The sequence below is a fragment of the Marmota flaviventris genome, chromosome 2 (genome assembly GCF_047511675.1).
Source record: "Marmota flaviventris isolate mMarFla1 chromosome 2, mMarFla1.hap1, whole genome shotgun sequence".
NCBI lineage: Eukaryota > Metazoa > Chordata > Mammalia > Rodentia > Sciuridae > Marmota > Marmota flaviventris.
Window position 1 is genome coordinate 27,455,371 of NC_092499.1, and position 24,236 is coordinate 27,479,606.

At 40.0% G+C, this 24,236-nt stretch overlaps 1 protein-coding gene across 7 annotated transcripts in view; it reads right to left on the reverse strand.

The window, feature by feature from the left end:
* The window catches only part of Ttll5 (tubulin tyrosine ligase like 5), a 261,390-nt gene that overhangs the window by 46,047 nt on the left and 191,107 nt on the right, over nt 1–24,236 (reverse strand). For 4 of the 7 annotated variants that reach the window (XM_071607649.1, XM_027931594.2, XM_071607648.1 and 1 more), the window contains one exon: nt 7,453–7,670. The exons of the other annotated variants lie outside the window; for them this stretch is intronic. In XM_071607649.1, the coding sequence (XP_071463750.1) occupies nt 7,453–7,670 (218 nt within the window). The remainder of the gene's footprint in view (nt 1–7,452; nt 7,671–24,236) is intronic. 7 annotated transcript variants of the gene reach the window in all.

Genomic DNA, 24,236 nt, shown 5'->3' on the forward strand with positions numbered 1-24,236 from the left:
CTCTAAAAATTGAAAAAAAAAAAAAGTCTGAAGAATTATTTCAGAGATGACATTTAAAAATTGTACCTAGGCCTACTCATGTAGCCTAAATTTTTTTTTTAAAAGAAGAACCAATTTGGATAGTTTTAAAACTTCTACCTTAATCTACTGAGGTTTGCTTTTTCTTTAAGAAGAGCCAATTTAATACTTATAATCGTTCACCAAGGTTTTAAAATTTAGTGGCGTACAATTGTGCACAGTGTTCTCCAAATTTTTTCAGTTTTGCCTATACCTATTTTTGAAGATTTCTTTCCTCAATTTTGATTCTTTTGTTTTTCTGGTCAGAGGTAAGCTCATTTTCTCCTTCCCTGTTCCCCTACCCAAACCAAATGAGGCTTTGAACTTCACTAACCTCATTGCTTGCTCTTCATTTAATATTGCTTTTGCCTTGATTTCCTTTTACCTGTTTTCCTTAGCTTTATTTCCCTGTCCCTTCCCTAACTTTCTGAGATGACAGCTTGGGTAAGGCGTGGCGGGTGTGGCCTGCATGCGCACCACTGTCCTCTCATCATTTCCCTGGCTAACCTCCCTTTCTGGCTGGGATCAGAAAGGTTCTCACAGTTCTTTCCAACCTGCCATTTGCATCTTGGTTCATTTCAATCTTTCTATGTCTTCACATGAAAATGACTAAGGTTATGAATTTACCTTTGGGTATGTCTTTGGTTACATTTCGAATATAAATTTTGGTGTGTACTACTCTTCTTCTTTTTTTTCTTTTTGGTACTGGGGTTGATACCCAAGGGCTCTTAACTGCTGAGCCGCAGTCCCAGCCCTTCTTATTTTTTATTTTGAGGCAGGGCCTTGCTGGGCTGCTGAGGCTGGCCTTGACCTTATGATCCTCTTGCCTCAGCCTCCAGAGTTGCTAGGAATACAGGTAGGCACCACCAGGGCCAGCTACAATTCTTACTTTCAATATAGTCTGTCTTGATTTTGATCTAAGTTATTTAAAAGAATGTTTTAAAATTCTTAAATTATTTGGGCATTTTATTCAGACTTTTATTTTAATAATTAATGTTCAGAGAATTAGGTCTTATATAATTTCTTCTTTTTGAGGATTTAATTGAAATGTTTCAATCCTAAAAACTATTCCAGGGAAGCTCTGTAGGATACAAAATCAGGCATCTATTAATTTATTAATTACGTCATTCAAAGCCCTTTGCATCCTTGTGTTGGGTCTACTTTGCCTATAATAGTGACTACACATCTCTTTTTGGAAGTCATTTTTTAGGCTGAATCTATCTTTCTTCACAGCATTTTTATTTCTCCGTGTGCACTTTTTCCTCAGCATTTTTGATGTCTGCACTTTATTTCACAGGTTCAATGTTCTGACTGCCCGCTTTCTACTGACTCAGGCAGTTCTCAGCTCTGTGCAATCCTTCCTGGCCTCAGACTGCCCGCACTTTCTATCTGATAGCTTTTACTAGCTCTGCACATGAGATACGGTACTCTTAAATTCTGTTAAGAATACAAGTATTTCCTAAAATGTTATTTTCTTTTGTTATTTCAGAGGTTGGCAGAGCCTCTGAATCTTCTCCATGAGGTTCTTTTGATCTTTCAAGATTCTTCAATATCTGCTCATCCTTAGAGAAGAAAGCCTAAGTTTGCCATTAAGGACCCTGTTCATGGAGGACCTGATATGGCTTCTATGAAAGGCCATATAAATTCCTGCCCAAATCTTTTAAAGTGGGATTTTCATACTCAGATAAGAAGGGAAATGAGGGATGGGAAATATCCAGCAAGTATATGACCAGTTCAACAACCATTTTAGCATCCCAGCGGCAGGGATGACAGATTTTAATTCAAATGACACAAATATGAATCATAGAGGAAGATCCATCATCCACGACTCCCATGTGCTCTCCTCCCCACGGACCCATACACAACCTTGGCAACTGTGGCTTAGAGGTGGTTGCCGATACCCATCTCTCTGATGTTACTGTCCATGCCAGAAGCAAACCCTAAGCCATCCTAATGTCACCCCTAGGCCCATGGGAGAGCAGTAGAGGAAAGAGTGAATCTAAATGGCAGGCCTCCTGACGTCTTCCTTGGCCCAGGCCTTGGCCCTTGGAGTGGGAGGCTATTGTCTGGGGTGCCCCAGGTCTCCCACTCATTTCCCAAACTCTACTCTCACAGGAAGCTGCTATATAAAAGCCCTCAATGTTGTTCTTCAATCCAGTCCTTCCTGTGTAATGTCTAACAGGAATTCCCCTAATACCTCCAGCCTGAGAATCACACTAATTCTCCCCTCTTTTGACTACTTCATTGGTCACTTAAGTGGTAAAATTTGTATGCAAAGGGCAAGGAGTGAGTTCCTAAGTGCTTACTTTCTATTTTTCCAAAAGCAATATTTAGGATGGTTAATCTGTCATTTGCTGTACAGATGTTTTTGAGTAGATTGGTAGGGACTTTTGAAAGCAGCAATCTCCTGGGAAGAATCTGAGGTTAGCACAACAGGTGGTGTGTGTGACAGTTTGGGCCCAGCCACTGAATGCCTGTCCCTACACTGTGCCTTCAGATTCCTTTACCTTCCAACATGGAAGTTTTATGATTACATTTTAGAAATGTATAAGCTAGAAAACCTTGTATCTAAGGATGGATATGCCCCAGATGCAACCATATTTCTTCACACAACATATCATAAAAGACTAAAAGGCTGACAGACAAGGTTAATCTACAATATTGTATCTTCTATGCTCACCAACAACTTTTGGATCACTGTAACTCCTGAGTACTTTGCCCTAGTTTAATGACTCATGGATTATAAAAGATGTAACACACACAGTTATTCACCTGATGCTTATTTGTATATCCAATGACATGACCCTCTGAGCACCTTTCACCATAATGCTGATCTCACCAAAGGTTCAGCTCACATTAACTGGCATTTGGTTTTATTGGGCTGCATAGCTCTTGATGCCTTCCTCCCTCCTAATCCTTTGGCAAACACCACTGTCCTGGGTGCTGACACAGCGCAGCACTTAGCTTCTGCTTCTTTGGAGGGCTCCCTGCAGGACCTCAGATGAGGGCAAGAAAAGGCAATGCAAGCCCCATAAAGCAAGCACCGTCCTTCAGTCTGAATCCTTTTATCTTTCCTTTTTTTCATTTGTGCTAACGACTTGAAGCCAGGCCTTGCCCATGCTAAGCACAAGCTCTACCCGTGAGCTGAGCCCCCAGCCCCAGTCAGTGCTTCTTACACAGTTTCCTTTCTTTGGAGAAGTCTCCTGGCTCTTTCAACTTCACCTTTAGCCTCTGAGTTTTGTCCACATGCCTGGTAAACTTTAATCTCCTCAGGTTTTTTTCTCCAAATTTCCTGGAGAGTATGATTCCAGTTCTGAGAAAAAAAGGTCACTTCTGAGGAGGAGGGAGTTAGGTGCACGCAGGCTGTCATCCTAATTAGTTCCCAGGCTGGGCTAATTAGTTCAGCTGACTGCTTGAAAGAAACACCAGAGCGAGTTTTAAAAGGGGGACCGAGGTGGCTTCTACACTGTGAAGTGCTGCACACATCAGAGAGGAAACCAAGACAGGGTGCTGTGGAAATGGTTAAAAAAAAAAAAAAAAAAAAAAAAGAGGAAGAAGATGCAGGAGGAGGAAGAAGAGGAGTGAGAGGAGGAAAAGAGAATCTAGATCATTCTCTACACAGAATCCACAAATAAGACACACCTAAAGGAACTAATGAATTTGAGAACTATAACAAGAACTTCTGGGCTAAGAGGAGGTGAGGAAAATGGCTACAAAGCATCAGGATTAAGAGACAAATGTGGGGCTGGGGCCATAGCTCAGTGGTAGAGTGCTTGCCTAGCATGCATGAGGCACTGAGTTCAATCCCCAGCACCACATAAAAATAAAGGCATTCTGTCCATTTACAACTACAAAAAAAAAAAAAAAAAAAGAAAGAAAGAAAGAAAGAAAAAAAAAGACAAATGTGCTCTTAAAAAGGCTTTGAATAGAATCAACAAAAAACAAGTTATTTTGGCTAATTATCCAGTAGGGACAGTGGCTTTTTGTTTTACAGATGGGAAAATAAAACCTTTAGAGAGAAAGTGACTTGAATATTATCATACAGAAATAGGACCCCACTGTTCCGACTCTCAATTCCCTTTGCACCAAAATTCAAATGACATTCCATCTTTTATGTTCTATTGTTCTCCAAACTCAACCCTCTAGGATGTGGAAACTTTGATGCTGTTGGAAATTGCTTCTATCTGTCTAATGCCAACTTCTGTGCTAGGAGAAGTCTGAAGTTCAACCCCAAAACACAGGGCTTGGCATGGTCCAAAGCTCATTACAACTTCTCATTAGCTCTGTCTCCTGGGGCAGCTAAGGCATTCCTGAGTGTGACTCAGGACCACCAGTCAGAACTGGAGTTCCTGATGAATCTGAACTGAGCAGGATAAAGGCAATAATAAGGTCCAAGCCAACGAAGCAATACATTTTGCAAGAAGTAAAAAATTACATGAAAATTTCTTGAAACACCATCTTGGTATTAAACATAATAATACCTAAAACTTATTCAACACACATTATGTGCCAGGCACTATATTTGTACTTGACATTCATTAATTCATTTATTTTTCTTAAGATCCAATGAAGTACGTACTATTATTATTTCAATTTTAAAATAGGAAACTAAGCCACAGAGATATTAACTAACTTGTTATGCTGGCTAGAAACAAGAATCACTCTAGAACAGGAAGACTATGTCAACTGAGACTCAGTATCCTGATTTTCAGAGCCATGAAAAGTTTCTCTAGATTAAAAATCACTTCATTGATCCAAATAACAAATGGAGTTCACTTCATAGTAATGTATCAATGATAGTTTCATAGGATGAAATGTCCCAGGGCGATGCAAGACATCAACAATGGGAAAAGCTGGGGGAGGGGCGCCTGGGAATCTACTGTTCTTATAACTTTCCTATAAATGTAAAATTAATGCAAATTTATTTAAAAAGCTTTTATTTGGATATTTCATAAAGGGAGTTTTTCACTGAGTCAGTTCAGATAGAAAACTATTCTTTTTTTCCCCTGAAAGCAAAAAATATTTGAAAATATCTGTGGGGACTTGGTGAACACTTTACATTTAAGAGAGAGGACATTAAGGTCTCCGTTGGAGCTAACTGTGCTGGAGTTTTAAAGGCAAATTGGAAACTATTTCCTGGAACACCGCCTCACAGCATGCCTTTTGATATTTGGATTATATTTCTTAAATTCTGAAGAAATCTTTGCTTTTTCCCCCCTTCTGTGCATTTTTGATGCTGAGCTGTTTCCGGTTTTCCCACACTCCTGCCTGTCACAGAGAAGAAACCACAAAAATGCAGAAAAGCAAAGTTTGTCCAAAGAGCTGCGATTTCACCTCGGGAGGCTGAAGAGCTCTCCTGTGAGTGGGGGCGGGGGTGGGGGGCTGGAGGCAGGGACAGTGCCTTCAGAGGCAGCCATGCCTAAGCCTCCTCTTCACAGCAGGCCAGCTAGCCACATGGGCCACTTGGGGCAGTGGCAGAGGATGCACTGAGAGCAACCAACTGGCAGATTCCACATGCACTTCTGAACCACTGCTTTAGCTGTGGCTCTGGGACCTGCAGGGCAGAGGGTGCCTTTAGCATGCAGCGGATGGTGACGACACTCTGGGTTCTCAGGTGAGCCAGGCCTTGCACTACTACTTACATGTATAAGGTTTTTACCAACTCACCTAGGAAGCAGATACTCTTATTGTCCCATTTTTATCAGTGGAAAAACTGAGGCCAAAACATTAAGTATCTTGCCAAAGATGTCAAATCAGTCAAGTGTGGAGTGGGGAAGGGAGCCAGGCTGTCTGCCCCTGCAGGCTGCACCCTTGAGGACTTTAGTCTTCTTTCTAGGTTGAGAGGACACGCAGCTTCCTTTCTGTCTTGACACTGGCATTCAACCACAAACTGCGGCCTCCCTACTGCCCTTTGCTACTGCTTCAGAGAGTTCTGCAGTCTTTAAAATGCAAGTTATTCCTAGGACAGGGCTTGGTACTTAGCAGGCGCTGAGTAAATATTTGTTAGATAAATGAATAATGGCAGCAATATGATTAAACAGCCGCAAAAGATTGTTTTCAATTCAAATCCAGAATTTGATTCACCCTCCAAAGAGGAAAAACAGTAACACATTTTTTTTGTCCCAGGATTCTTTCCTACAACTAAAATTGAGCTTGTGGAGGACAAATGAACAGGAGCATTAATGAGAGCAAGAGAAAAGCACCACAACCTCAAGGTGTTCAGATGGTGAGAAATGCTAGTCCCTTCCAAGTATCTTTGAGAAGTCTCCTAGTGTTATGAACATGTAGGCTAGAACCAACGCCATGTACCTGTCTGCTTCCCCAGATGAAGAAGGGTTGGAGGTGGAATGAAGGATGATGATGACCTACAACAATTTAATTCAGGCATGGAAATTTTTTTTTTTTTTTTTTTTATAAAATGGTAGAAGAACATACAAGGTACTAGAAATATTGTCGCTACCCAGTTTGTTGAATAATGCCAGTGAAATCTCAATCCTTCGTCTTCCCATTCAAATGCTCAAACATGAACAAACAAGTGGGGCGGGGGGAAGGCATTGGCTTTTTTTTTTAAATAAAAAAATTTTTTTTGGTACCGGGGATTGAACTCAGGGGCACTTGACCACTGAGCCACATCCTCAGGCCAATTTTGTATTTTATTTAGTGTCAGGGTCTCACTGAGTTGCATAGCATCTCGCTGTTGCTGAGGCTGGTTTTGAACTTGCAGTCCTCCTGTCTCAGCCTCCTGAGCCACTGGGATTATAGGCATGTGCCACTGCACCCAGTAGGCGTTGATTTTTTTTTATGAAATTGAAATATGATATGATTGAGTAGAATGACTAGGAGAAGATGCAACAAGGAAGAAGTTTTCATTTCCTTTCTCCAAGCCCACAGTTCAGGACTCTTACCTGGGGCACTGACTATAGCTCCTGCCAGAGGCCAGCAGAGTTGGTTGGCAATGATCTTGAACTGTATAGGGAGCTCTCACCATAATCACCCAGGGAGGCTAAAAAATCAGGGGCTACTCCTCTCAGCCAGGGCACAGCCCAGCCATTGGCATGCTTTAATTATTTGTACCTAGTCTTTACTCTCCATCGGGTGTTCTTGTGACCCCCACCATTGAGAATTGAGCCCAGGGTGCTTTGCCACTGAGCTATATTACCTAGCCCTTTCTATTTTTTAATTTTCAGACAAGGTCTTAATAAATTGCCAAGGGTGGCCTTGAACTTGGAATCCTCTTGCATTCGCCCCTAGAGCTGCTAGGATTATAGATGTGGGCCACCACACCCAGCTGGTATTCTTGTTCAATACCTTATGGAAGGTTCCAGAGGTTAAAAGTACAATTAGCTTAAAATTGACATAACTTAGAAGAAACTGAAAAGTTTACAGTGAACTTACTTTGAAGCCCTCTGGGATGTGGCCTTTCTGAGCACTTGTTTATGATTAGATGGGGGTTTGGGGACCAGGGAGGAGGAAGAACTTGGAGGTGGCACCACTTTTTGTGGCAGAGTGGTTGGCTTCTGGCCACTAGGTGTGGCACTTGAAATTCTGCAGCCTGCACCGTTATTCATTGTCCATAAATTGGAGTTAGGTAGTGTCTGGCTGCCAAAGATCGCCTACAAGAAAAAGAAAAAAAAAAAAATGATCGATGGAGATCCCTTTCCCCCGCCACTTGCTGCATATAACTGCTGTAATCCTGAAGGAGGGCAAAGAGAAAAGGGGAATTGTTAAGTCATTTTTGAGGACAAACTTCCTCAGGGCTGTCAGTGCAGGTCCAGGTTCAGATAAGAGGAGTCTCCTGAAGCAGAGCTGAGGTGCTCTTGGGAGCACCAGGGCTAGGAATCCGGACACCCAGTACGAGGTGTTGGTCCCTATTCCAGATAATTCTACTGAAAAGCATTGGGTCTCTCATCTTGGCTTCCTTCATTGTTACAGTCAACAGATTTTTGAACGAATGTCTCCTGCTGAGGACCGAGTGCTAGAATTTTGATTCCAGCCTCCTCAGAACTCTGAAGGTTCCCGTGTTGGAGGAGAGGGAAGAAGCCCGTGTAGCCATGAGCGACCAGAGTGCAGAGATGAGGCCCAGAGCCAGACCACGCAGGGCTTTGAGCGCTATTTTTAGAATTTTAGCACAGTAACACCCTGTTGACCTAAGGATTAACACAAGATTTTTACATTTGAAAATGCTTTCAAAGTTAAAATTACAACATGAATACAATTCAATTCGCATCTGGTATTCAACAGGAGGGTGTTTTTGCTGGAGGGGAGGCCTATAAAGACCTGAAAACACTTCTAGACATCACAGATGTCTGCAGGATGCGCAAGTATACTTTCTTCAAGTAGGTGCTTAAAGAATTCTTACAACTTATTGACCTCATTAGAAATAGATTTTTTTTTGGTGTGTGTCATAAGTTTTGTTATTGGTCCTTCAATACTATTAATACTACCATCAATGCACATGAATTACAAAAACTTTTAATGTGAAGTCATAGTAAGAGAAAAATAATGTAATTGACAAAATACATGGCACTTTTTATTCATTTATTTTTTTGGGGGGGTGTACTGGGAATTAAAGTTGGAGGCACTCAACCACTGAGGCACATCCCCAGCCCTATTTTGTATTTTATTTAGAGATGGTCTCACTGAGTTACTTTGGGCCTCACCATTGCTGAGGCTGGCTTTGAACTAAGGATCTTCCTGTCTCAGCCTCCCCAGCTGCTGAGATTACAGGCATGTGCCACCACGCCAGGCCTACATAGCACTTTTGTGAAAAAAATATCCTAAAATTCCCATTGAGCTGTAGATACAACACGAAAAGAGAGATGGGAGAAGTCACTTTGGCATGGCCAAGCTTGATGGAGAATGACAAGATGATCTTAGGACACATTCACCTTCCAGACAGACCTCACCCATATTATTTTTGACCTTTATGAATTTTGTTAAAAATTCAGATTTAAAAGATGAGCTGGGTAGCTTTAGAAACATGTCAACAACCCTTCTCTGCTCATGCCTTGGGAGTCCCACTTCTGGGAAATGAGTTCAAAAGCCTGGCCTGGCAGGTCAGAGTGGTCTTGCATGCAGTGAATGTGTTTGACTGAAACACTTGACTCAGATCAAAGAGGTTTCAGAGGGAGAGGATCTGAACATTTTCAAACTGATCAATTGGACTGATGTGCCTTTACAAACTGACCCAACGAAGAGAAGAAAGGAAGACTCAAGGCCATGGGCCAGACCAGGAGGGCAGTGCTATCACATGTGTGTCCATGAGAAGCCCTCCCATGGTGCCCTCCCATGGGGCCAGAGGGCCAGGGAGCCCAGCTGCTCCAGCCAGCCTTCTTGAGGGAAGGGGCCAATTCTTCCAGTTCCACAAAGGTTTTCAAACAAACCTTCTTTTCAACTGCTGTTTCCATATCTGAGGGCCTCAAACTGTGTGGGAGAGGCTCAGTTGGAGGAGGGAGGCAAAACCTAGGCTGCTGTTTTCACCACAACATCCTAAAAAGTGGGCTCAGCTATGAAGAGTGTGTGGGTGATGCCTCATTCAAGATGGGAGGAGACTCAGGTGGGGACCTAAGAAATTGGAATGAGGGCCACACTGAGCTGTCTATAAATAACTTCAATGGATAAGTAATAAAGAAGGAAAAACTAGTAATAAAGAGCTCTTGGAAATAAAAATATTCTTTAATGAGTTATATTTTAATGTCATAGGAGAACTGCCATCAGTAAGAACATCTATTCAACAAATGTTCCCATGCTTACACCAACCATATTCCCAAATTTATTTTCCAAATTCATCAAGTTTTTCTTTTTTACAATACTTTTTTTAGGTCATCTAAATACAACTAAAAGAATAAATGAAAAGAGCAAGTTCAGAACAGGGAGTATAATAAGCCCCTATTTGTGTAAAAAAAAAAGAAGTGTATAAATAAACACACATACACAAAGTTAATATTGCACAGAACAATTCTGGAAGGATATTCAAAAAGTTGACAATGTCCATGAAAAAAGAACTGGTTAGCTATGTGCCAAGGTAAGAAGGGCATTAACTTCACTACTATTTTTAAAATTTTGTGTGCAGTTATTACACAAATAAATTATTAAAAAGTCAAGTTCTAATAACATTTAAGTAACAAATTAGCTCTGAATATAAGTGACAATATTCACAGGAAGCCCAGTTTCAACCAGCCAGGCACATACTCCCTGTCAGACTGGCTACAAGAGAGAACTGACTGCTCATAGCTGGCTTTGGAACCAGATTAGGTCATCAATGAACGGCAGAGAGACGAGGCTGAGGGAAAAAAGCATGGCGTTTCAGTTAACCGCGGGGCTCAAATATCAGCTCTGTTACTCACAAAGTGGGTTATCTCTTCAAGTTCCTTAACTTCTCTGCACTTTGGCTTCCTCATAAGCAATTATATAACGACTTTGCTGGATTGCTGGAGATTAAATGAAGATTACCTACGTAATTAATAAGGGTTTCTTAAGATAAATCAAAATACTTGGCAAATGCTCCACCTTCATTCCCTACTGCAGTTTATCAGGGGTTAGGGATGACATGAAAGCCTACCTATCAGTAATCATTTGTGAATGGTAGTTAGTTATGCATATTTTCAACATATTTTTCTAGTCTTATGATGATGCTCACTAGCTGTGAAAGCAAACTCTTAAAATGAAAACGTATGTTTAGGTTCCCAGATCATATTTATTCAATTCTCTCTGGCCGAAATAATCTTTTCCTCTTCTGAATGCTTATATTTTATTCGTATGTCTTATTCTAACTGGTATTGTATTCGGTCTGGTATTATAGCCACTTATCCATGTACTTTTCCCCTTTTCTGGACAATACGCACAGGAAATAGCTATATTTTATAGGGTTATTGATTTTGGTTTCACCCACAGTGGTTTGTATAACGCTCAGGTGCTTAACACAATTTATTCCAGGAAGGGGCAAAACAAAACAGTACACCAACTATTTATCTTTTTTTTTTTTTTTTTTTAAGCAACAGGTGAATTCCTCTACACCTAAATAGGGAAATGTGTATATGCATGGAAATGCAATCGTGTAATAAGACCATTCTCTGAATTTATATAGTACCTAGTGTGCTGTCTGTGTCCAAAACATAAATAAGCCCTCTTAAGATCCCCTCAAAATAAATTCATCTTCTTAGATGCAAATTTTGGGGTAGGACTTGACACAGTGATGTTCTATGTAAGGTCAGATGTCTCTTTAAACAACAAAAAACTTATTGCTTAGGAGACTGCCACCTGCCTGGATATCATCACTTTTCCCTTCCTAAAATACTGTTCTGATTCTGTCTGGATAATAATGTGTGTTTAGCTTCACACCCCCTGCCCCGCCCCCATGGCAGGGGGACACAATTCTGGTCAATGAGGTATAAACAGAAGTTCCTGGGTGTGGATTTTAAGAAAGTTTTGGCAGTTCTTCCCACTAGCTAGCTAGAGTTAGATAGGCACAGGGTTAAGATCCTAGGGGACAGAGACAGAAGAAACATGAGTTTCAGACGGCACCATGGTGTATTGGGGAAAAAACCCTCTCTAACCAGAGCGTGCGTGAGTGCGTGCGTGTGTGTGTGTGTGTGTGTGTGTGTGTGTGTGTTACCTGCAGCCAAGTGGAATCCTGATATGAGAACTAATTCTCAATCTACCACTGTCAGGCTTGTTTAAGCCTCAGCAGGCATGAATTGCATCTCAAAGCAAGTTCTCTTACCAAATACAGTAAAAAGCATCTAGATTGTGCCTTATGGTTTGGTGGCCATGCTGGAATACACCGAATGGACAACAAAGGAATCACAGCTGAATTCCATCTGAAACTGAAGAGTCAGAAATGAAGACAAGTCCCCAGGTGTCTCACCAAAGCGAAGGTTAATTGGGGTGGGATTGAAGCAATCAAATATGATAAGAAGCAGCTCAGGAAAACACTCAGGCAATATTAAAAGCAGATATGTAAGTGGGTGTATTTAGACTGGTTTCCCAGACTCCTCATACCCTGTTATTGGCCTCAACCCTGACACTCCACCAGCTAAAGATCATGTGAACTGTTTTGTCCCGATTCTTGAAAGGACAGAATTATATGATGTTCTCTGTATAACTTCTAAGAAATGTGAGGACTGAATAGGCAATGACCACAACACAGGGACACAGCTGTACTGTCACCACTCAGTGTCCTGGGAAAGGGAGCAGGATGAGCACTGGCCTCTACTTAAGACCTGATCTACATATGCGGACTCTGGCTGCTCTGCTGGTGTGGGAAAGCCGCAGGACAGGGAGGAGACTCAGCACCAGTCAGGAGGGTTGGCCTGGCCCCAGGCAAAGACTGGAAAGGCCCTCCCCTGGCCTCAGAGGGGTGCTCGTGGGTGGGAAGGAGGAATTTCTGATAGACAGAACACAGACTGCAACTTGGAAGGTTACAAGGAAGCAAGATCTGGGCTCTCCAACTAGAAAGATAATACTATGCAGAGATTAAATTCTGGAAGTTTTTTTTTCTCCTAATTCCTTCCAGAAAAACACTCCTTTTAGCCTTCACTTAGGCTTATTGGTGATGGAGCAGAGTTGGTTAACTCTTTAATAAAATAACTGTAAATTCCATTGTTGAGAATTAAGGGAGAGAAAGTAGCAAATGCTAATCTCTACTGTGCCCCTTGTACTCAGATCTCAGGGAAGCAGGCGTTTCTAGGTATCATGTGCCCGTGTTAGATTTTGTCCTAAGTCTGACAGAATTCCCAGCACAGGGTACACAAATCCCCACTGGAGGTTCCTCCCTGGCAGCTACGGTGTGGGGAGGGCGCATTTTCCTGAACACCTGAGCTACTACCCACTCAGCTGACCACGGCCAGGGTGAGAACTGTTGCGTGCACACACACCGCAGCTCTCCTGCAACACCTTGATGCCGGGGAAACTCAGCGCTGAGGCAAGGGGCAAAGCACGCTTCCAAAAAGCCTTTGTCTAAGGCAGCACGGAGCTCTTGGCCGTCTTCCATCCACAGTGTTTGTCAGCTGGGACGAGACAAGGGACTGAGCAAAAGAAACAGGGTACAACTTCTGGTGCTGCTACCATGCGCTGGGAAGTGCTATGACTTGGATCAGGACGGAGCAGAAACCAGAAGCCCAGGAGCAGCCGCTGCTCATAGATATACAAGCAAGTGCGCGCGAGTGAGTGTGGGTGTGTGTGACTGAGCAAGCGCAACCACACAAATACCCGAGGCAGAACACCGACTGCCAACTGTCCTGGAAGTCCTCTGGCACATCCTTCCATTTCTAAAACCAACTCCTACTCCTTCAGGAAGCAAGAAAAGATATTTCCACTTCCAAGAACCTACTGGAAAAGATGTAAACACAGGTGTTTACCTGGACAGAAAAAAAGTCTAAAACTATTATTCACCAACCAGCTGAAATCAGCATTGTTCAAAACATTTCTAAATCAATTCTAAACATTTGAGGAGCAATGAAATGATTAAAACCAGATATTCAAATATCTCATGAGCCTCAGAGTCCTTCACCCAATCAAGCCGAAGCTTCCATGGGCCACCTCAGAGTTGGTTTTTCATAGTTGGATGCATCTCGGGCTGGGTCGGGGCAGCGGGGTCAAAGAAGCCTAACTCCGTTCAAGGCAGAGGCTTGGAAGGCTCCTCTCCATGACCATAAGGCCCAGGGAAATTAGCCCTCAGACAGCACAGACCACCTGCCCTCAGCAGCTCTCTCCCCACCCAACAGATCCAGCCAGTGATAATCAGGAGGCTGAGGCTGACAGCAACTTAGGCCCAGGTGACGGTAGCTTTGCTTTGCTGTTCCTTTCTCGCCATCTCACTCTACGTGTGACAACATGGAGCACAATCACACACGCACCAGAGCCTGGAAGGCTGAGTCTTTAAAGCAACACTTTAGTTTCTTTAATCCATGTTCATCAGAAACAGCATTAAAAGTCATTTCTAATTCTACTCAGACCTACCTGTTAATAGCTGGACATTTTTCTGTGTACTTATTTTCCATATGTATTTCTGTATCCTTACAAAAAATGGGATCACAGACACCCATACACCCATTTTGAGGTCTGTTTTTTTTTTTTTTCCATTCAAATACCTATCTTGAGTATTTTTTCCATATCTCTGAAGGTAGATCTAGATCACTGTTTTTTTCCTCACTATTTTATTTGTTCTTTTTAGATATACATGAGAGTAGAATTTTTTAAAATATTTATTTATTTATTTTTATTTTTATTTGGTGCTGAGGATCGAACCCAGTGCCCCATGCATGCTAAGGCAGCACTCTGCTATTGAGCCACAACTCCAGCACCAAGAGTAGAATGTATTTTGACAAATTATTTATATATGGAGTATAACTTATTCTAATTAAGACCCCATTCTTGTGGTTCTACATGATGTGGAGTTTCACTGGTCGTGTATTCATATATGAACATAGGAAAGTTAGGTCTGATTCAATACTGTTCTTCCTATTCCTACTCCCTCCCTTCCCTTCATACCCTTTTGTCTAATCCAATGAACTTCTATTCTATACCCTACTCTGCACCCCACATACACTTATTGTGTGGTAGTATCTGCATTTCAGAGAGAACATTCAGCCCTTGGTTTTTTGGAATTGGCTTATTTCACTTAGCATGAGAGTTTCCAATTCAATCTATTTACTGGCAAATGCCATAATTTCATTCTTCTTTATGGCTGATTAATATTCCATTGCGTATATACATCACATTTTCTTTATCCATGCACTAGGTTGAAACACTGATGTGGATGCATCACTGTAGTATGCTGCTTTTAAGTCCTTTGGATATAGACTGAGGAGTGGGTCAAATGGTGGTTCCATTCCAAGTTTCCTGAGAAATCTTCATACTGCTTTCCATAATGTTTGAACCAATTAGCGGTCCCACCAGCAATGTGTGAGTGTACCTTTACCCCAAATCCTTACCAACGTTTACTTTTATAATTGCTATTTGGACTAGAGTGAAATGAAATCTCAGTGTAGTTTTAGTTTACATTTGTCTAATTGCTAGAGATGTTGATTTTTTATTTATTTACTTATTTTTTTTATTAGTTCTAATCAGTTATACATGCCAGCAGAAAGATCTTTGATTCGTTGTACACAAATGGAGCAGAATTTTTCACTTCTCTGTACATGAAATGGACTCACATCATTTCTGCAATCATACATGTACCTAGGGTAATGATGTCTGTCTCATTCCACCATCTTTCCTACCCCCACGCCCCCCACCCACCCTCCCCTTTGCCCCATCCAAAGTTCCACCACTCATCCCATGTCCGTCCCCCCCCCCCCCCACATACACATTATGGATTAGCATCCACTTACCAGAGAAAACATTTGGCCCCTGGTTTTGGGGGATTGGCTTATTTTGCTTAGCATGATATTCTCCAACACCATTCATTTACCTGCAAATGCAATAATTTCATTGTGTTTTATTGCTGAGTAATATTCCATTGTGTATATATACCACGGTTTCTTTATCCATTCATATATTGAAGGGCATCTAGGTTCCTTCCACAGTTTAGCAATTGTGAATTGTGCTGCTATAAACATTGATGAGGCTGTGTCCCTGTGGTATGCTGTTTTTAAGTCCTTTGGGTATAGACTGAGGAGAGGTCAAATGATTCCATTCCAAGTTTTCTAAGGAATCTCCATATTGCTTTCCAGAATGGTTGCACCAATTTGCAGTCCTACCAGCAATGTATGAGTGTGCCTTTTCTACCACATCCTTGCTAACACTGTTGTTTGTATTCTTGATAGCTGCCATTGTGACTGGTATGAGATGAAATTTTAGAGTAGTTTTGATGTGCATTTCTCTAATTACTAAAGATGTTGAACATTTTTTTCATATATTTGTTGATGGATTATGTATCTTCTTCTGAGAAGTGTCTGTTCAGCTCCTTAGCCCATTTATTAATTGGGTTGTTTGTATTTTTTGGTGTTAAGTTTTTTGAGTTCTTTACATATCCTGGAGATTAGTGCTCTATCTGACGTGCATATGGCACAAATTTGCTCCTGATATGTAGGCTCTCTTTTCACCTCATTGATTGTTTCTTTTGCTTTTTAGTTTGAATCCTTCCCATTTATTGATTTTTGCTTTTATATTTTACACTTTAGGAATCTTATTAAGGAAATCAGGTCATCATCCGACATGATGAAGATTTAGGCCTACTTTATCTTCTATTAGGTGCAGGGTCTCTTGTCTAATTCCTAGGTCCTTGACCCACTTTGAGTTTTGTGCATGGTGAGAGATATGGGTTTAGTTTCATTTTGCTGCATATGGATTTCTAGTTCTCCCAGCACCATTTGTTGAAGAGGCTATCTCTTCTCCAATATATGTTTTTGGCGTCTTTGTCTAGTATGAGATAACTGTATTTACGTGGGTTTGTCTCTGTGTCTTCTATTCTGTACCACTGGTCTACATGTGCATTTTGATGCCAATACCATACCGCTTTTGTTGCTACAGCTCTGTAGTATAGATTAAGGTCTGGTATTGTGACACTTCCTGCTTCACTCTTCTTGCTAAGGACTGCTTTGGCTATTCTAGATCTCTTATTTTTCCAAATGAATTTCATAATTATTTTTTCTATTTATATAAGAAATGATGTTGGGATTTTAATTGGAATCACATTGCATCTGTATAGCGCTTTGGGTAGTATGGCCATTTTGATAATATTAATTTTGCCTCTCCAAGAGCATGGGAGATCTTTCCATCTTTTAAGGTCTTTTCAATTTCTTTCTTTAGTGTTCTGTAGTTTTCTTTCTTTTTTTTTTATTGGTTGTTCACAACATTACAAAGCTCTTGACATATCATATTTCATACATTAGATTCAAGTTGGTTATGAACTCCCAATTTTAACCCAAATACAGATTGCGGAATCACATCGGTTACACATCCACATTTTTACATAATGCCCTATTAGTAACTGTTGTATTCTGCTACCTTTCCTATCCTCTACTATCCCCCCTCACCTCCCCTCCCATCTTCTCTCTCTTCCCCATCTACTGTAATTCATTTCTCTCCTTGTTTATTTTCCCATTCCCCTCACAACCTCTTATATGTAATTTTGTATAACAACGAGGGTCTCCCTCCATTACCATGCAATTTCCCTTTTCTCTCCCTTTCCCTCCCACCTCATGTCTCTGTTTAATGTTAATCTTTTCTTCCTGCTCTTCCTCCCTGCTCTGTTCTTAGTTGCTCTCATTATATCAAATAAGACATTTGGTATTTGTTTTTTAGGGATTGGCTAGCTTCACTAAGCATAATCTGCTCTAGTGCCATCCATTTCCCTGCAAATTCCATGATTTTGTCATTTTTTAGTGCTGCGTAATACTCCATGGTGTATAAATGCCACATTTTTTTTTTATCCATTCATCTATTGAAGGGCATCTGGGTTGGTTCCACAGTCTAGCAATTGTGAATTGTGCTGCTATGAACATCGATGTGGCAGTATCCCTGTAGTACGCTCTTTTAAGGTCTTCAGGGAATAGTCCGAGAAGGGCAATAGCTGGGTCAAATGGTGGTTCCATTCCCAGCTTTCCCAGGAATCTCCATACTGCTTTCCAAATTGGCCGCACCAGTTTGCAGTCCCACCAGCAATGTACAAGTGTACCCTTTTTCCCACATCCTCTCCAGCACTTGTTGTTGTTTGACTTCATAATGGCTGCCAATCTTACTGGAGTGAGATGGTATCTTAGGGTGGTTTTGATTTGCATTTCTCTGACTGCTAGAGATGGTGAACATTTTTTCATGTACTTGTTGATTGATTGTATGTCCTCCTCTGAGAAGTGTCTGTTCAGGTCCTTGGCCCATTTGTTGATTGGGTTATTTGTTATCTTATTGTCTAATTTTTTGAGTTCTTTGTATACTCTGGATATTAGGGCTCTATCTGAAGTGTGAGGAGTAAAAATTTGTTCCCATGATGTAGGCTCCCTATTTACCTCTCTTATTGTTTCTCTTGCTGAGAAAAAACTTTTCAGTTTAAGTAAGTCCCATTTGTTGATTCTTGTTATTAACTCTGGTGCTATGGGTGTCCTATTAAGGAATTTGGAGCCCGACCCCACAATATGTAGATCGGAGCCAACTTTTTCTTCTATCAGATGCAGAGTCTCTGATTTGATATCAAGCTCCTTGATCCACTTTGAGTTAACTTTTGTGCATGGCGAGAGGAGGGGATTCAGTTTCATTTTGTTGCATATGAATTTCCAGTTTTCTCAACACCATTTGTTGAAGATGCTATCCTTCCTCCATTGCATGCTTTTAGCTCCTTTATCAAATATAAGATAGTTGTAGCTTTGTGGATTAGTCTCTGTGTCCTCTATTCTGTACCATTGGTCCACCCGCCTGTTTGTAGTTTTCATTATAAAGGTCTTTCACCTCTTTTGTTGATTCCCAAGTTTTTGTTTTTGTTTTTTTGAGGCTATTGTAAATGAGGTAGTTTTCCTAATTTCTCTTTCAGCGGATTCATCATGGATGCATAGAAATGCATTTGATTTATGGGTATTGATTTTATATCCTGCTACTTTGCTGAATTCATTCATTAATTCTAGAAGTTTTCTGGTGGAGTTTTTTGGATCCTCTAGGTATAGAATTATGTCATCAGGAAATAATGACAGTTTGATTCTTCTTTTCCCATTTGTATCCTTTTAATTTCTTTTGTCTAATTGCTCTGGCTAGAGTTTCAAGAACTATGTTGAACATAAGTGGTGAAAAGAAGGCACCCATGTCTTGTTCCGGTTTTTAGAGGGAATGCTTCTAATTTTTATCCATTTAGAATAATGATGACCTGGGGTTTAGCATAGTTTTTACAATGTTGAGGTATATTCCTACTATCCTCAGTTTTTCTAGGGTTTTGAACATGAAAGGGTGCTGTATTTTGTCAAATGCTTTTTCTGCATCAACTGATATAATCATATGATTCTTATGATGAATTATACTTATTGATTTCCATTTGGTGAAGAAACCTTGCATCTCTAGAGTGAACCCTACTTGATCATGGTGCACTATATTTTTAATATGTTTTTGTATGCGATTTGCCAGAATTTTATTAAGAATTTTTGCATCAATGTTCATCAGGGATATTGTTCTAAAATTTTTTTTCCTTGATGTATCTTTGCCTGGTTTTGGTATCAGGATGATACTAGCTTCATAGAATGAGTTTGGAAGGGTTCCTTCCTTTTTTATTCATGGAATAATTTGAGAAATATTGGAAAATTAATTCTTCTTTGTAGGTCTTGTAGAACTCAGGTGTGACCCCCCTCTGGTCCTGGGCTTTTCTTGGTTGGTAGGCTTGAAATTGATCTGTTTAAATTGTGTTATGTCCTCTTGACTCAGTTTGGGTTGATCATATGTCTCTAGAAATTTGCTGGTGTCTTTGAGGTTTTCTATTTTACTGGAGTATAAATTTTCAAAATAGTTTATAATTGTCTTCTGAATTTCAATAGTGCCTGTTGTGATATTTCCTTCTTCATCACAAATTTTAGTAATTTGGGTTTTCTTTCTCCTTCTTTTCATTAAGGTGGCTAAGGGTTTGGCAATTTTATTTATTTTTTTCAAAGAACCACCTTTTTGTTTTGTCAATTTTTTTGAATTGTTTCTTTTGTTTCAATTTCACTGATTTCAATTATTTCCTGTTTTCTAATACTTTTAGTATTGGTTTGTTCCTCTTTTTCTAGGGTTTTGAGCTGCAATGACGGGTCACTTATTTGTTTACTTTTTCTTTTTTTAATGAATAAATTCTATGCAATGAACTTTGCTCTTAGCACTGCCTTCATAGTGTCCCATAGATTTTAATACGTTGTATCGGAGTTCTCATTTACCTCCAAGAATTTTTTTCATCTCCTCCCTCATGTCTTCTGTTATCCCTGCGTCATTCAATAGCATATTGTTTAGTCTCCAGGTGTTGAAGTAGCTTCTAGTTTTTATTTTATCATTTATTTCTAGTTTCATTCCATTATGGTCAGAAAGAATGCAGGGTACTATCTCCATTTTGTTCACAGATTTTTGAGTGAAAGAAAAGCAGGACACCCATTTTATTCTTACTTTCCTTTTGAAACACCACCCACATACACATGTGCACATTCAGGTTGTTAACAACTGGTGTTGCTCTTGAAGGACAGTGCTGTGATAAGCATCATGTTATTAATATTTTTTCACATATATTAGGTTATTGGCTTTAACTAATTTCCTTGAAGAATAGTCATCAGAAGTCTCCTTATCTTCAGTTTTAAAACTCTTCTTTATATTCCCCATTTGCCCCCAGTAAAAAAATGTGTCAATTTACACTTCCATCAGTATGTTTGAGAGGATTGATTTCTTTATTTGCCTTTGATAGTTCTGAGGAAACTGTGTGTCCCATGAAAAGCTGGGTCATAATTTGATGCTATTGATGTTTCTTTCCTTTTTCAATGATTATGTTGTCTTTGGGCAACATTTTACAGTCTACACAGATATTACTCTAAAGAATAGTCATTTTGTCTTGGTGTTAATATAATTTTTTATTCTCATACCGCTTTCTCTAGCAACTATGAACAAAATGATTGCATACAATTTTTTAATTGTCCAAGTAAGTGACTAATTAATACTCCGAGCCTGGAGCTTCTTCCAAGACATTTTCTTTAATGTTGTTTTAAGCAAGTTCTACTTCTGGCATGTAGTTTAACTATAATTCCCAATTTGAAATTATACTACTACGTATATTTAAGGGTGAAAGCAACACACTATCACAGAGAAACCTGCACACCCAACACTCACTATTCACATTATTCACAATAGCCACGATGTGGACGCAACCTCAATATCCATGGATGGATGCATGGATAAAGAAAATGGGATCTATACATGCCAAAGATTATTACTCAGCTCTTTAAAAATGGAAATCCTGTCATATGCTACAACATGGATGAACCTGGAGGACATTATGCTAACTGAAACAAGCCAATTACAAAAAGACGACTCCTACATTACACTACTTATGTGAGCCACCTGAAGTAATCAAATTCACAGACACAAAATTAGAAGGGTGGTTGCCAGAGGCTGGGAGGAGGAGGAAATGTAAGGCTGTTGTTCAGCCAGGACAGTTCAGGTAGGTACTGTGAATAAGTTCTAGAGACTGTTGTACAAAAATGCGCACAAGATTAACAACACTGCACTGGATGCTTAGAAAGCACTTAGAGGGTGGACCTGCGTGATTTGCCTTTTACCCTCATGAAAAATCTGAAGTGTCCCCAGAGGAGCATGTGGTAAAGGGTTAGTCCCCAGCATGGCACTATCAGAAAGTGGTGGATCCTTTAGAGATAGGAACTTGTGGGAGTCTTTAATCACTGATGGTGTCTCCTTGCAGGGGACAGTGGGACCCAGACCCTCCCGTTTGCTCTTTCCTGCTTCCTAGGCCCAGCTGAGCAGTTCTCCTCTGCCATGCCCTTCTGCCATGGCCTGCTGCTTCACCCCAAGCCGACCTTTTATGGCCAGAAACCTTTCAAACTGTGAGCCAAAGTAAACCTTTTCTCTTTATAAGTTTTATATATTTGTTACAGTAATGGAAGGCTAACATCCATAATAAATAATAAGAGCAACTAAGGTTTACTGAGCTTTTACCATGGGTCAACAGGGCTCTAAATCCTTTATATGTGAACTCATGTAATCCCCCTGGTCACCTGAGACACGTTCCACCATCGTCCCCATTTGCAGAGGAAACCAAGCACAAACGTGTCAGTACCATGACCAGGACTGCCGAGCTCTGTGAGTAAGCTGGGATTTGCACCCCTGGGTGTGGTTTACCAAGCTGCTGCCCTGATTTATGTATGCTGACTGCCTTTTAAGGCAAATGTATCTAAAGAAAAATCTATTTAATAAATCTCCTTTCCAAAAGGAAATCTAAAGCAAGCCTAGCAATGTTAACAGCTTTCTTTAGATGCATATAAAACCCAGAGATTTCGTTTACTTTACTCCAAATAGCTTTTTTAGAGAAGGCTAAGAAAATTTTGTCTCAAATATTTTAAGCAAATTTTTCTCACTAATTTTAAAAGTTACAATGTGCACATATGTATGTTTGTGTACACCATCCCTGATCCAAAATGCTTGGTTGGGTGGGGCCAGAAGTGTTTCAGATTTTTAACCCTTTTTTCAGACACTGGAGTATTTATATATACATAATTAGGTATCCTGGGGAAGGGACCCAAGTTTAAATACAAAATTCATTTGTTTTTTTCTACACCTTATACTCAGAAATCCAAGGGAAATTCTAAACAATATTTTAAGAGTTTCATTATGAAACAAAGTTTCATTTCAAAGTGTAATTTTCTACTGTAGTGTCATGTCAGGGCTCAAAAAATTTTGGACCATGGAACATTTTGGATTTTCATGTTAAGAATGCTCAACCTGAAATTAAAAAAAAAAAAAGAACACTCAACCTATATATGGATAATTTTGTAAAATAAAATATAGTAAAATAAAACAAAATATAGGAAAATATAGGTCTGGGAATGTAGCTTGGTGGTGAAGTGATCCTGATTTAATTCCCAGTATCTCAAAAAAAAAGAAAATATTAGAATGGTCCCAGATTGAGAGCTCACCTGGTTAACAAAAGAGAATTCAGTTTCATTTTCAATTGTCTGTTTTATCAATTATTTGTTAGTGACCATAGAGTATTATCTGTATATCACAACTCATATTCTTGTAACAATATCTGTATTTTATGTCTCTCAATTAGTAAAATAAGATAATTAGTAAAAGGAATTCTCTAAGTTCCCTATAACTTTAAATTCTAAGTTTATAGACATCTAACTTTTCTCTGTCCTGAAACGCACGGTTTGTTTCGTTTGGCCTAGCACTTCTCGTGGTTGGCCTACTGTGCAGATCTTAAACAGTATATATTGACCTTGCTGTTGTATATTTATTAAGTATTTTTGCTGTGGCTGCATCCATCACAAATGTTTCGTGTGTGTATGTGTGTTTGGCTTTTCTCTTTCCCTTTTTGTCTCCTTCTTCTGCCTATAGACAGAGAAAAACAAACCAGATCACAAACTGAGGAAAGGGAGCATAACTGGTCACCAGGTCCTGTAGCAAATCCCATTTTAACCACAGACAACAAGCAAGTTGGCTCCCCAGTTGCCTCTTTAGACAACCAAGCTGAGTTATGCATTTTCATCGATTACTTTGTCCCTTTCTTTGATGTGTGTGAGAGTACAGGACTGTAGCGGTCATGAAGCTGGAGTGGTATCACTGATTGGTGATACATGTGTAAAACAAGGAGAAAAGAGTCAGTTCTGACCAGGGGAGAGTGATAAATGGAATGGGCTCTGGAAGCCCTCTAACCTGGTTTTAATATGCGATTGGGCAGCAGTGTGACCCTAGGGGCACACTTACACTTTCCTCATCAGTGGAATGGGGTCAACACTGTATCTGGCCCACAGGACGCGATCATTGAAGTCCCAGATTCCAGAGGAACATCAATCTACCAACAGCTTAGAAAACAACCTGATGATAATCAGGGGACTTCTTTTACTATCAGCTATGAATTAACATAACAAACCAATGTCTACAGTGCAATACACTGGGTTTCACATTTATATGGTATAGAAAAAGCAAGCCTAATATGAATTACACTAATGTGTCTTTTGTGACAGTCACATTTGTGGACACCTGCCCTATTTCCTGGTAGGCTTTTCAACAAATTTAACAGAAATGAAATTAAAATAGTATTATCACTAACAATCACAGGGTTGAAAGGACAAAGTACTAACCAAAAAGGTAACACCCCACATAAGGCTCTGAATCACCAAGCCTGAAGAACATACTTTAGGATCTTGCACGACTCATTAGCTCTGACCATATAACTTAATAATAAAGTATAAGAGAGGATTAAATATGAGCATTTCTAAGATTTTTGAGCCTAAGACCCTTTCTTAAGACATTTCTTTGGGCTGGGGATGTGGCTCAAGGGGTAGCGCGCTTGCCTAGCATGCGTGAGGCACTGGGTTCGATTCTCAGCACCACATAAAAATAAAGATATTGTGTCCACCTAAAACTAAAAAATAAATATTAAAAAAAGACATTTCTTTAATTAAGTATTTGAGGTAATTGGGACAAACTCTAGACCTAAGTTTATGTGCACTTAGTAAAACTTTTGAGATTATGCACATGAATAGTAAGAGACTGGTTAAGACCCTTGA